Below are 12,083 nucleotides of genomic sequence, written 5' to 3' on the forward strand. Positions count from 1 at the left end.
CCCAGGGCCAGCCCGGCTCCCAGCAGTCCGGAAAAGCTCACTCCCTGCCCGCAGCAGCCACCCCGGGGGGTCGTGGACCCCGCAGGGTGCCCCGTACCCCCGGTCGGGTGGCTTCGGTTCCGCTCCAGCGTCCCGTTCGGAGCCCGCTCCGGGTTTTCAAACCTACTCCGCATTAGACAGGCAGGTACTTCAGCCGGTAAGAAGGCGCAAAGCGTCAGCACAGCGTTCGCTCAGCACTGCCGGCCAATCCGTAGGGCTCGATCCCTATATCCCGCCCTCCGAGGACAGGCTCTGCCGATTATTGCCTCGGCCGGGCGGCCATATTGAGTGTGGCAGAGGCGCTGCTCCGTCCGGGGGGGGCTTTTTCTCGTTCTCTTCCCCCTTCCTTCCCGCCTTCCGCACCGGGGAGCGCTTAGGCGCGGCGTTGCCTCTCCAGCGGGGCCTTTGCGGGCTGCGGAGCGGCTGCCCGGAGGTGGCAAAACCGTGTGGTTGCCCCGTGAAGGGCTGTCGGCGCCATCTTGAGTGTGGCAGAACCGACTCACTCGCCGCGCTGGTGCCCCGTTACCCCGCGGCGGCCGAGGGGGCAGGAGGGGTGGCCCCGACGCCCGCGGGCGAGGGGGACTTGATACACGGGCTGGTGGAACGGAGGGCTGAGGGGGAGCAGCGCGGGGAAGCTCCCGCTGCGTGCCCAGCCCTGAGCTCACCACAGGCGCTATGCTTGAGGGGTGGTGAGGCGGCCTGGGTGCGTGTTTTTAACTGTAAAACAAGCAGATGGGTGGGAATCCCTCACGTTCGGCGCGGCCGCCGGCACCCCGGCGGGCTCGGCTGGCCGGTGCCCCCCCAGCCGCTTCTTCCCACCCCCCCGGGGCGGCTGTTGTTGTGGCAAAAGTTTCCGCGGCGCTGAAAAGACGGCGCAGGCTGAGCTGAGGGAGGGGGGTGTGTGTATGTGTGTGTGTGGGGGGGGGACACGGGGGTTACCCCGGCGGCGACCGGGGCTCCCCGGTACCACCCGCCTGCTCCGGCACCGCCGGCCGCCCCGGGCGGTCACCGTTCCCCGGGCGGCCTCGAGGGGACCGGGATGCGGGCGGAGGGGGGTCTAGCGCCGGTTCTCCCGCATTACTACGATTATTATTATTAACTCATTATTTTTCCTCCCCTCCGCAGGCGGGCGCGCACGCCTCCCGCCCCTCCGCAGGCATGCGGACTGGCTGCGGCGAGGCAGGCAGGTTGGGAGGTGGGGGGGCGAGTGTGGGGTGCGGGGGATTGTAAAGTTCCCTCCCGCCCGCTGCCTCACACGGCGGGGCGGAGCTCGGGCAGCGGGGGCGGAGGCAGCGGGAAAGGAGGGGAGGAAAGCAAAGGGGGCGGGGCCCTGCCGTCCGCCGCCCCGCGCCTCGCCCACGCTGAGGCCGGACCCGAACTCATCGCACAGTGTCGGCGGCGCCGGCTCCTGCCGCTTTAAGCGGCCGTGCCCATTGTTTGCGCCGCGGCCAATAGGCGCCGGCGGCCGCGGCGCGCGCGGCCAATGGGCGCGGCGCGGGGCAGCGCGCGCGCCGCCCCCGGCTCTATAAGAGGGCCCGTGGCGCCGCGTGAGTCCCCACTGGCTCGCGCAAAGCCATCTTGGCATTGTTCTGCCCGCGCCGCCGCCCGCCCGCCTCAGCCCCGCCACAGCCCCGCACGCCCCCGCCATGTCCGACACGGCCGTGGACACCAGCGCCGAGATCTCCGCCAAGGTGAGGAGCCGCGCCTCGCCCGCCGCTGCTTTCCCCATGGCTTGTTTTGTGCTTCCCCCGCCCCCCCCCGCTCCTGCTTTCTCCCCGAGCCATTTTTACCCCCCGTTTTCACCATATTTTGGCCTTTTCGGGTTTTTGATTTTTTTTTTTTCCTCTCCTATTCCCACCCCCCCCACCCCCCCCCCCCCCGCGCCTTCCCGCCCGTGCTCCTCTCTCCCGTTGAAGTTGGCTGCGGGGCTCGGTGCGGAGCCGCCGCCGCCGCTCTCGGCGTGCGGAGCCAGCCCTGCGCCGTTTCTTTGTCTACAGCGTGCGGGAAACGTGCTCGCCGCCCTCGCCGGCGTTGCGAGCACCGCCGGGCTCCGCGGCCCGCTCCCTCCCGCCTTCCCGGGGGGCAGCGGCGGTGGCCGCGGGGCCGTCCCGCCGCGGAGGGACTCCGGGAGCGTGTGCGTGTGTGTTGGGAGCGCGGTTGCGCCTTGGTACCCGTCTCCGGTGGGTGGATGGCGGCGGCGGGCAGCGCTCGGCTCATTCAATCCGTTGCGGGAGCTTGACAGCCCCGTCAAACTTGGGTCCCGTTCGGCCCCGGCTCTGCGGGGGGGGTTGGTGTTGGGGGAGCGCTCCGGAACATGCACGGGGGGGGTGGGGTGTGTGTGGGGGGGTAGTGACTGTTGTGGAGTTGAACCCGAAAAGCATGGGGGTGTTTTCTGTCTCGGAGTTGCACACGGCGGACGGCGCGGGGTGGCGGGTGGGGGGGGGGCAATCGCTGTGCCCGTGTTATCCCCGGAGGAAGGGGAGCATAGTTGCTATTCCGGAGTGTCGTTTCGTGTCCCCCCCCCCCCACCCCCGTTCCCCACCCCCCGTCCGTGGGGTTAGGGGAGCAGTTGCTGTTTCGGAGCTGCCCCAGATGGGGGTGGAAGGGGGGGTGTTGCTATTTCGGAGTTGCCCCCGGAGGGGTGGTGGGGGAGGGTTAGAGGGCTGCGCCGGGGCTGCCCCCGGAGCGCCGGAGGGGAAAACAGTTGCTATTTTTGGAGTCGCCCCGGCCCCCACGGTGGGGTTGCCCCGGATGCGCTACAGCCACGGGGCTGGGGGCTCCAGGCTGAGCTCCCCGCAGCGGGATAACTTTGCGAGTCGGTGCCGGGAGTGATGGGGAGCGGTTGGGGAGCGCGGGTACCGGCCGGGAGAGGCTCTCCCGGGAATCCCCGCTGCGGCTCCCGGCGCCCGCCTTTGTCTGTGAGCCGCGGCGGAGCGTTCCCCGGAGGCGCCGGGCACCCGGGCGGGCTGCGCTCCCCTCCGGGCCGTGGGCGGCGATGTGGTCCGTCGAGCTCGGGGTTGCGGCCGGGAAAGTTGCGGTGGGACCCGACCCGGGCGGGTGCGTGGGAAGCGGTGGCGGGGGGGGGGGAGAAGGAGGGGGGGGGGGGCGGGAACGGACGGTCGGTCGTGCCCGGTGGCCTCCTCACCCTGCGCCCTGGCCGCCACCGGGTCGTGCCGCTCCCGGGGGAAGCGGGGCTGGAGGAGAGAGGGGGAGGAGAAAAAAAAAAAAAACCCCGAACCCGGCAGGGAGAAAGATTTGTGAAAAACAACCAAGAAAACGCCGTTTCTGGCAGATTTCGATTTCACTTCTGTTTCCCGCTCCCGCAGCCGTTATCCCCCCCACCTGCCTCCGCTCCGGGGCCGCGGGTCGGTCCCCGCTGCCTCCGGCTCTGACGGAGCCGGGAAGCGGCGAGGCGGGTCGATCCTCATCCCTTCCCGGGGGAACGGGGCCAAGTTTGCCGTTAACCTTCCCCTGCCCTTTATGGCGTGGGGGAAGGGGGCCTCGTCTCCGGCTCGGCCTCTCGGGGGGACGACGAGGGTCCGTGCGGAGGGGCGGGCGAAGGCGCGCACGGCGGCAAGGTGACCCCCCCGCACGCTCGGGAGTGGGGGGGGGGGGGGGGGCGGGGGGAGGGGGAGGCGCGGAGGCACCGGGGCCGTTCTCCCTCATCCCGCCTTGCCGTCCGGAGCGCTCCGGGGAGGCGGCGGAAGGGGGGGGTGGGGGGGTGGGGTGTGCGTGGGGGTGTCCCGCCCCGCCCGGGCGGTGGCTCCGCGCCGAGCACCGCCCCCGGCCGCCGTCGCCGCCGTGCCGCGGGGCGCCCACCACGTGCGGCCCTTCCCGCGCCGCCCCCTGGGAGCGGGAGTCCGCCGCGCCGCCCCCGCCGGGACTACATTTCCCGGCAACCCGCGGGGCGCCGGGCCGGCGCGCTGGCGGGCGGCCAATGAGAGGGGCGCGGAGAGTGGCGCGCGGTTTGAACGGCGGTCGGGCGCGTGGCGGCGCGGGGGGGCCCCCTGCCGGCGGGAGGCGCGGGCAGCGGCGGGGCCTCCGCCGCCCCGGGGGAACGGATGCGGCTCCGTGCCGGAGCGGGGGGGGTGGGTGTGTGTCCTCTGTCCCCGCTGGAGGCCGCAGCCCCACGGGCAGTGGCCGCGCTGGCGGAGCAGCAGCGAAGGTAGATCTCCCCGGGCAGCCGGCGTATGACTAAACCCCGCTGCTATTTCATGGACAAACAGCCTCGCCACACCTATAATTAGAGGCGCTGTCACAGCGCTGGAGCTAAAGCAGCGCTGCTGCGCCGGCTCCTGCTCTGCAGGCTGCTGTGCACATCTGTTTGTGTTGGACTGGGCCTGGGGAAAGGGAGAAGCTGCGGTCCGGTCTGCAGCCCTGGTGCTAGCACAGGCTTCGTGACCTGGAATCCCAGTGGTCCTTAAACTGAGAGCGTCTTCAGCCAGCCGGGAAAGGTCAGGGCTGGAGATGTGTCCAGCTGCAATCCTCAAGAATGAGTTTGTTCCTTCGCCGGGAGAACCACTTACGTTTTGTGAGTGACTCTTTGACGAGGCCCATCGGGCGTGGTGAGGTGTGGAAACTGACTGCTGGGTTTGATCTGCATTGAACTTGAGAGATGCTTTGTTGCCCTCGTGCTCCTTGGCCTGATGGGAGGTGGCAGCTGCTGAAGGCAGCGGCCTGATATGGTGCACAAGAGGTTAGATGGAACAGCGATGATCAGCCCCTGTGGAGTAGGGGAGCGTGGTGGGCTGTTGACGAGTTAAACTGTGGTGGAACAGGGTGGCATAGAGGAGATGGTCTGGGATTTGTGTGTGAGTGGTGAGAGGAGGTGGAGGGAGCTTGTGGCTTTTGCTTCAGCCAGGCTCCTGGGATGCTGGTTTGGTTTGGTGAGGTTCGATCAACAGGTGTTAGATCCACATAGCTTGTTTCCAGAGAAAGTGCACCGGCAGCCTCTGTGTGCCTGTCCGAGTGCTTTAAATGACCCAGTGGCCTAAAACCCCCCCACGCTGTCTCACCTGAGCAGCGTGCAGGGTGTTAAAACCCTCCCAAGACAGAGCAGCAGTCACGCTAGCAGGGCCGAGGCTGTGTGCTCTTACCCACCGGCGTTCCTACAAGGAAGTGATGGTGGCTCTGCATTAGTGAAAGTGCCCACTCGCTGCGGGCTGTGAGGCAGCCGCAAAGGGCAGGCAGGAGGGGGGCAAAGCCGCTCGCTGCTGCAGTGAAGGAGGGAGCTGCCAGCAACTTCTAAACACCTTGTGGTCGCTGCTGAAGCCGGCTGTGTGGCTGTGCCGCTGGCCCCGGGGAAGGGCCTCTCTGCTTTCCTTGGCTGGGGTAATACTCGTTGTGCTGAAGGATCTCGCTCCAGCTGATGGAGGAACAGAAGGGGAGGAGGATGCGAGCGGAGATGCCAGCGTTAAATCCAAGTGTTCTTTATGCAGGAACATAAAGTTGGATCCTCTCAGCCTGTTTGCCAAGACACTTGGCATGACATTTTGACAGTGATCAATAGCAGAAAACACACAAGCTCTCGCTCGGATCATGGTGGAGATTTGAACCAAACTAGCCAGGCACCGCTCTTGGAGCAGTGTAAAAATAGATTTCTTCCCCCACCCCATCCTGTTACTCTCAGAGCTGTGAGCTGGATTCGGGAGTCTCCCCTCTGCCGCCGCGAGAAAAACCAGGCGTGTAATATTTGCTGTATAATTTTCGCCAGGCAGGGCAGAGACCACAGTCTCTGCTAATGAGTCCCTGGGATTTATTCCTGCTGTGGCAGTACCGAGCAGCCGGGGACGTCCGCAGCCCTGGGGCGGCGGAGCCTGGAGGTTGGACGGTGCTGCCGGCTCTCCGTGGCATTGCAGGAGCTTGCGTGGACTGTGCTAAGATGGGCAATCGGCCAGCTCTGCTGCTGTTGAGCATATGCAGATGGCCAGCTCTGTGTGTTTGGGAGCTCAGAGGTGCAACAGAGCAGTCTAATTTTTTTTTAGATAGCTGCTCTCTGGCAAGGCTGACTGGGATTGAGATTCGCCCCCACGCTCTACTGTTCCTAAGGAGGAGCCAAGATGTGGCGACCAAATCACAGAGCAAATCAGTCATGGACTACCTTTTTTTTTTGCCCCACACCTGATCTGCAGTGTTTTTGACCCTCAAGCACTTGGAATTGGGGTGACTTCTCTATTTTTCTACTCCTTCCAGGATCTAAAAGAGAAGAAGGAAGTTGTTGAAGAAACAGAAAATGGCAGAGATGCACCGGCCAATGGCAATGCTGTGAGTATGGCTGTGATCTGTAGGGAGAGGTGGCTCTAACACCAATCCCTTTCTGTTTTCCCCTCCTCCCTTGCTTTGGTTGTGAGCTTGTCCCCAACCCTGCCTGAGAAGGGACCCCTCTGAGTGGCAACGCTGTGCAGAGTCCTCCAGCCTTTCGGGTTCACATCCAACAGACGCTGCCCAGCCTGTGGGCAGTCCCATCTGTGTGCAGGAGGGAAGGGCTAGGCTTGGATATCCTCACTGAAAGCCATGTGAGGCTGCATCTAGTGCCACCACCTTCCTCTGCACTGGAAGAGAGGAAGCAGAGGGTGGGAAAAGAATCTTCCACTAAACACCTGGGCTTACAGCATTACAACTGGTGGAATGGGGAAAACGCATTGTGCACCAAGTGGACTGGTTTCCTATTTTTACTGTGCCGGGGGAAATTTGCTCTGCATTTCAATGTGTCACAAGAGCCTCTTCAGCCTTTGCCTCGGAGGTGCAGCCCCAAGTTACTCTAGACTTGATCCTTGGTGTCTGCGCTGCCCTGTGTGCTGCAGAGGCAAGGCAGGACGCGGGATGCGTGCCTGGGGCTCCGGTGGGCTGGGGCTTTGCTTTAGGCAGGAAAGGTGGGGGCGCGCACTTCTGCTGAACATCTCTTCCCCCTTCTCCCTTCCCCAGTGCATTTTTGTTAAGTGATGTTTTGTCTTGCCAAGGAGAACGAGGAAAATGGAGAGCAGGAGGCGGACAATGAAGTAGACGAAGAGGAAGAGGAAGGTGGCGAGGAAGAGGACGAGGAGGAAGAGGGTGATGGTAACTTTTCTTTGTTCCCCCTGCCCCCATCCCATGGCTGGGTCCTGCCCTGGACGGCAGACTCCTGGGAAGCCATGGAGAGCCGAGAGCAGCATCTCCCCCTCGCGGCTGCAGCCGGGTGGCTCTCGCCAGCCAGGCTCAGTCCTTCCTCACTCGCCCAGGCCATTGGTGCTCCGAGTGAAGTCAGCCTTGAATCCCTTCCAGCAGGTTGAGGGCAGATTCCTTCCTTCCTCTGGGCCAGACGGCCCCGTACTGTGGCGCTGAATAAGCGCATTAGCCCTTTCGTGCGAGTAGTAAAACCTGCCCTTGACTCCTCTGATCGGAACGGCCGCTGCAGACAACGTCTGCCAGCTGGTGGGATGGGACAGGGGCAGCCCTGCGTGGCTGTGCCTTGGCACTGGACAAGGGCAGGCCACCATCCTTGTTCATGGAGCAGCATGCAGGAGGGGCTGATGCGGTCTCCTCTCCCAGCTCTTTCCCAGGCTGGATGCCATGTGGAAGTGGGCAGAGGAACTGGTGGCTCTCCCCCACTTCTCCAGCGGGAGCGGACAGCCTTGCTCTGAACCTTCTCTGCCCTCCCCTGCTCCCTCACCCGACCCAGCCTGAAAGTGGGTTTTGGCAGCAGCCACCAGAAATCCAGCAGTAACTTGCCGAATCACTTCTCACCCTCCCCACTATTATTTTTTTTTCCCCAGATCTGCTTGGATGAATAACATTGTTTATTTTTATCACTCCTTAAGGCTGGGAGAGAACCGTTCTTGCTATGCTGAAATGAACTCAGGCCCTTGATTAGCTGTTACTAGGTTAATCCCTTGTAAATTTTCTGTTTACGTGCTGACCTACTAACCTCTTGGTTAGTTTTAGTGACAAGAACAGGGCTGGAAATTTAAGGACCGTTAATGCCAGTGCCTGTTCTGTGTGAGTAGGAAGAGCTACCTCCTTTGGGATAGTGCTCTGCTCTCAGCAGCCTTCTGTGCCCATTGCTGGGAGCTGGCTTGCTAGGAGAATCTGGGAAATGTGGCCTTGCTCATACTTAATATTTAAACCCTTGGGAACAACACAGCGCTACAGTGTGCTGTCCTGAGCCCAGCTACCTCCAGCCCTGCTACGGGGTTGGAGAGGGGGGAAATAACTCGCCTCTTCCTGCTCCCCTCAGGCAGGAAGGGGCTGCGTGTGCCATGCCGCAGGCGTGTGTGTGCAGGGTGGAAGTGTTGCTTGGATACTGCTGTGACAAGCCTGGGGAGCTTCGGTCCCGCAGTGCCAGCCCTGCACCTCCCAGCTCACTGAGTGCAGGCACAGTTCGGCACACAGCTCTCAGAGGTGTGAGCGCCTCGATGGGATGCTGCATGGCTCTGTCTGTCCGTGCCCAATGCCCTCAGGTGATCCCTGCCAGAAAGCTGCACCTGAGCAGCTGAAGAGAGAGAGATTTAAGGGCAGTGAGTGCAGCTTGCATCAGCTCTTTTCCCCCTGACACTTGTGGCCCAACTCCATCCCAGTTGGACAGCAGAGGGGAGCTTGAGGGTATATTTTTCTCACCCTTCTCCCCATCCCATCTCATTATTTGCTTTGCTTAAAGCAGCTCAAAGAACTAAAAATGCCCCCAATCAGCTTGGCGCTGTCACCTGACCTGCTGGCCGGCCCGGTGCATGTGATGGCTGCCGGGGTGTTGATCCATCGCCGGGAGCTAATCCCGGCCCTTCCCGCCGCATGGGCCACGGCACGGCATGGCTGGGCACGCACCCGGGAGAGGGGCAGGGAGGATGGGCTGACCTTAATCCCCCCGGCTGTCTATTCGTGTGGCTCGTGGCGGTGATTTAAAGCCAGCTTACTGGCCTTAACACTCCTAAGTTTCAGTAGGGTCTCCTGTTACACAAGAGGCTCCTCGTGGCAGCCAAGAAGTTGTTCCTTCTCCGGGGCCTCTGGTCTTGCCCTCGACCCCTCCAAAACTGGCCAAAGGCGACAGACTTGGTTGTTCTGATCCACTGGCCTACTTGAGCTTGAAGTGGGTCAAAGCCCAGAGCTCTCTGCTCATCCTCTCTGGCTGCAAGATAACTTGGTACCATTTGTTTGCTGTTCTGATAATTAGAAAGTGTTCTGACTCAGAACTAATGCGTTCTGGCTCTCTTAACTCATTAAAGATGGACTAATAGCTGCGAAGGGAAGCAGAAGTAATCTGGAGCGGTTAGGTGGAGCAGTCACTAGAAAGAGGATTTTCCTCTCCCTTTTTTTCACCCCCCTTTAGCTGTGATTTAGGTCCTCATGGTAGCTGCTGGTTTTGCTGTCCCATTGCCTGTGGGACAGATGCTGTGTGAGCCAGGCTCAGTGCTGCTCATCTGTCTTTCCCCCTTTGGTGGGTGATGTCAGCAGCTGGCTGTCCTGAGAAGCCCCCGTGTCCTGAGCACTGGCCATCCAGAGACGGGGCTGTGCCAGCTGGGGAGATGCGACCCTGGGCGTTGCAGTGTGGGGCTGAGCCAGAACTAAATCCAGCGGGGCAACACAGGGTGCTGTAACCTCCCATGAGGTCTCACATTCTTCCTTTCTCTCTCTCCTCTGTGTGCAGGTGAGGAAGAGGATGGTGATGAAGATGACGAAGCTGAGGGAGCCACAGGCAAACGGGCAGCTGAGGACGATGAGGTAGGAAGAGCAACCAGCCCCTCTCAGCCACCTGTGTCCCCAGAGGGCTTTGGGGGGAGCATCAGTGGGGCTGGGCACTGGGCCTGGAACACCCTGCTGGTGTGCTCCCTGGGGACATGGTCCAGTTCCCTTCATGCACTGGCCTGGTTAGGGGGTGTCTGCTCTGGCTGTGTGGAGCCGCTGGCCCTGGGTTGGGGAGCCCCAGGGTGCTCAGGGTGGGATGGGGTATGTGTGTGCGCCTGGGGATTCCCTGGCTACAAGAGGGTGCTCATGTTGCTCTGTCCTTCTCCCCAAGGTGGGAGAGGGACCCAAAACCCTCTCCTGCCTCACTGCCAGCCTTGATGTGGCTCTTGCCACCCCCTTGGCAGCTCCCCTCCTCTTCCCCTCTCCTAACAGCTTTGCTTTCCCCTCAGGATGACGACGTCGATCCCAAGAAGCAGAAAACCGATGAAGATGACTAGGCAGCAAATTATTATTATTTTTTTTTTAAAATAAGGAGGAAAACAAACCAACAAAAAAGGCCAGCGCGTCCTCTTCACCCTTGGGACCCTTCCCTGTCAAACCCATCCCCACACACACACACCCCCCCTGCTCCCTCCCCCCTCCGCCATGGTCATCCTCACCAAGTAGAGTGAACCCCGACCCCAGCCCCCCCCCCCCCCCCCCCCCGGCGCGGCGCTGCCACTCAACGAACATACGAAACAATTCGCCCGTTAGCGGGGAGAGAAGAACCCTCCCCATCCCCCACAGACCCCTTCTCCCCCGAGCACCAAAACTTCAAGGCCCTGCTTTCTTTCTTAAAAGTACTTTAAAGGAGAATTTGTTTGTATTTTTTATTTACATTTTATATTTTTGTACATATTGTTAGGAGGTCCGCCATTTTTAAGTGATCTCGGATTGACCAAAAGGGGGGCTTTGAAGTGTATATCTCTCTTGTTACCTATCTCTGACTTTACTTGTGGTGTGACCAGGCCCAAACCATTATCTCAAAGGAGAATAAAACAAAACCTTGTAAAAAAAAAAAATTAAAAAAAAGACAAAAATGCAAAAAAAAAAATTTACAATCTTATTCGAGCATTCCAGTAACTTTTTTTGTGTATGTACTTTAGCTGTACCATAGAATCGTGGTTTGTATGAGGTGGCAAGGCCAAAGATAAAAAGGTTTCTTTTTTTTTCTGTCTATGAAGTTGCTGTTTATTTTTATTTTTTCTTTTTTTTTGGCCTGTTTGATGTATGTGTGAAACAATGTTGTCCAACAATAAACCGGAATTTTATTTTGCTGAGTTGTCCTAACAAGGCTGCCTCCCAACTGCTGCTTTTTGGTTTAGTTTTCATTTGTTTTCGTTTTGCATTTCTTTCTCCCTTCCTTTCTCCCCTTTATTTCTTTCTTTGCTTTGGGAACAGAGTTGGAGAGAGGGCAAGAGGGGTGCAGGGTCTTGATGGGGAAGGGTTTGGGGTGGGGGGTGTCTGTGGTTCCGGTGGGGGGTGTCTGTGGTTCCAGTGGGGGGTGTGAGGCTGCTGTCAGGGCTGGCAGGGCAGCCTCTTCTCATGGCTGTGCTCTGTGCAGAGCTGCACCCCTGTCCCAAGGCAGCCTCTGCACTGTCCTACTGCCTGCAGGGATCCCTGCGTGTGGGTTAGGCTGGGAAGCCAGTGGAGATTGGGGTGGAAAGGGGGGTGAGCTGGGTCTGTCCCTATGGGGTGTACAGTGCTGCTAGGCAGGAGTGCTGGAGGTTGCTTGTCTGGTGCAGGGAGGGTGAGTGGCTTATCCCAAAAGCCTTCCTGGCTGTGAATGGGTGACGTCGTGGGGCTGTGAATGCCTCTTGTTCCTTAGGAGTGCCCCAGCTTGTTTACAGCATTGGAGGCAGTGGGGTGGGATGTGTGTGCTGGAGGAGGCTGCGCTCGCAGGGGTTCAGCTGGAGCCAGTCCCCAGCCTTCCCGGCAGCTCCTGGGATGCTGAGTTAACAGAGGGTTGTGGGGGAGGCAGATTGGGCTCTGTCTGCTGTAGCTTATCCTGGACCTCTGCTGCTTTGCTCCTAACCTTCCTCCAACTAACTTCTGCCTTCCCCAGGGTGCCAGGACTCTGCAGCCTGCCCTGCTCCAGAGACCGGTTACGGGAACTTGCCGTGTGTCTCCTGAACTGCGGCCTGGCTCCGTCAGCCCCTTTCCCTGCTGGAGGCTTGCCAGATGTCTTGTTTCCTCCTCACAGTTACCGTTGGTGTGCTTGGGGGGGGGATGATTTTTATTATTTTCTTTGCCTTTTTTTTTTTAAAAAAAAGAGGAACTGGTGCACTGAGCGTGCTGGGTGTGAGGGTCACGGCTCCGCCTCATCCCAGGAGCAGTTGGGTCCCTTACTC

General features: G+C 60.7%; 1 protein-coding gene across 4 annotated transcripts; it reads left to right on the forward strand.

Moving 5' to 3' along the window:
• Positions 1–1,611: 1,611 nt before the first annotated feature.
• PTMA (prothymosin alpha) lies at positions 1,612–11,025 on the forward strand. 4 transcript variants are annotated; one of them, XM_084267626.1, is made up of 5 exons: positions 1,612–1,730; positions 6,232–6,303; positions 6,999–7,095; positions 9,656–9,729; positions 10,143–11,025. In XM_084267626.1, exons 1-5 carry the CDS (start codon positions 1,686–1,688, stop codon positions 10,188–10,190), a joined length of 336 nt encoding a protein of 111 aa, XP_084123752.1. In that variant the 5' UTR covers positions 1,612–1,685; the 3' UTR covers positions 10,191–11,025. The 4 variants fall into 4 exon arrangements, with proteins under 4 accessions (XP_084123752.1, XP_084123754.1, XP_084123753.1 ...); XM_084267628.1 differs by having other exon boundaries at positions 6,999–7,089; XM_084267627.1 differs by having other exon boundaries at positions 7,002–7,095.
• The last annotated feature ends 1,058 nt before the right edge of the window (positions 11,026–12,083 follow it).

This window comes from Gallinula chloropus, assembly GCF_964237585.1.
Source record: "Gallinula chloropus genome assembly, chromosome: 8".
Lineage (NCBI taxonomy): Eukaryota > Metazoa > Chordata > Aves > Gruiformes > Rallidae > Gallinula > Gallinula chloropus.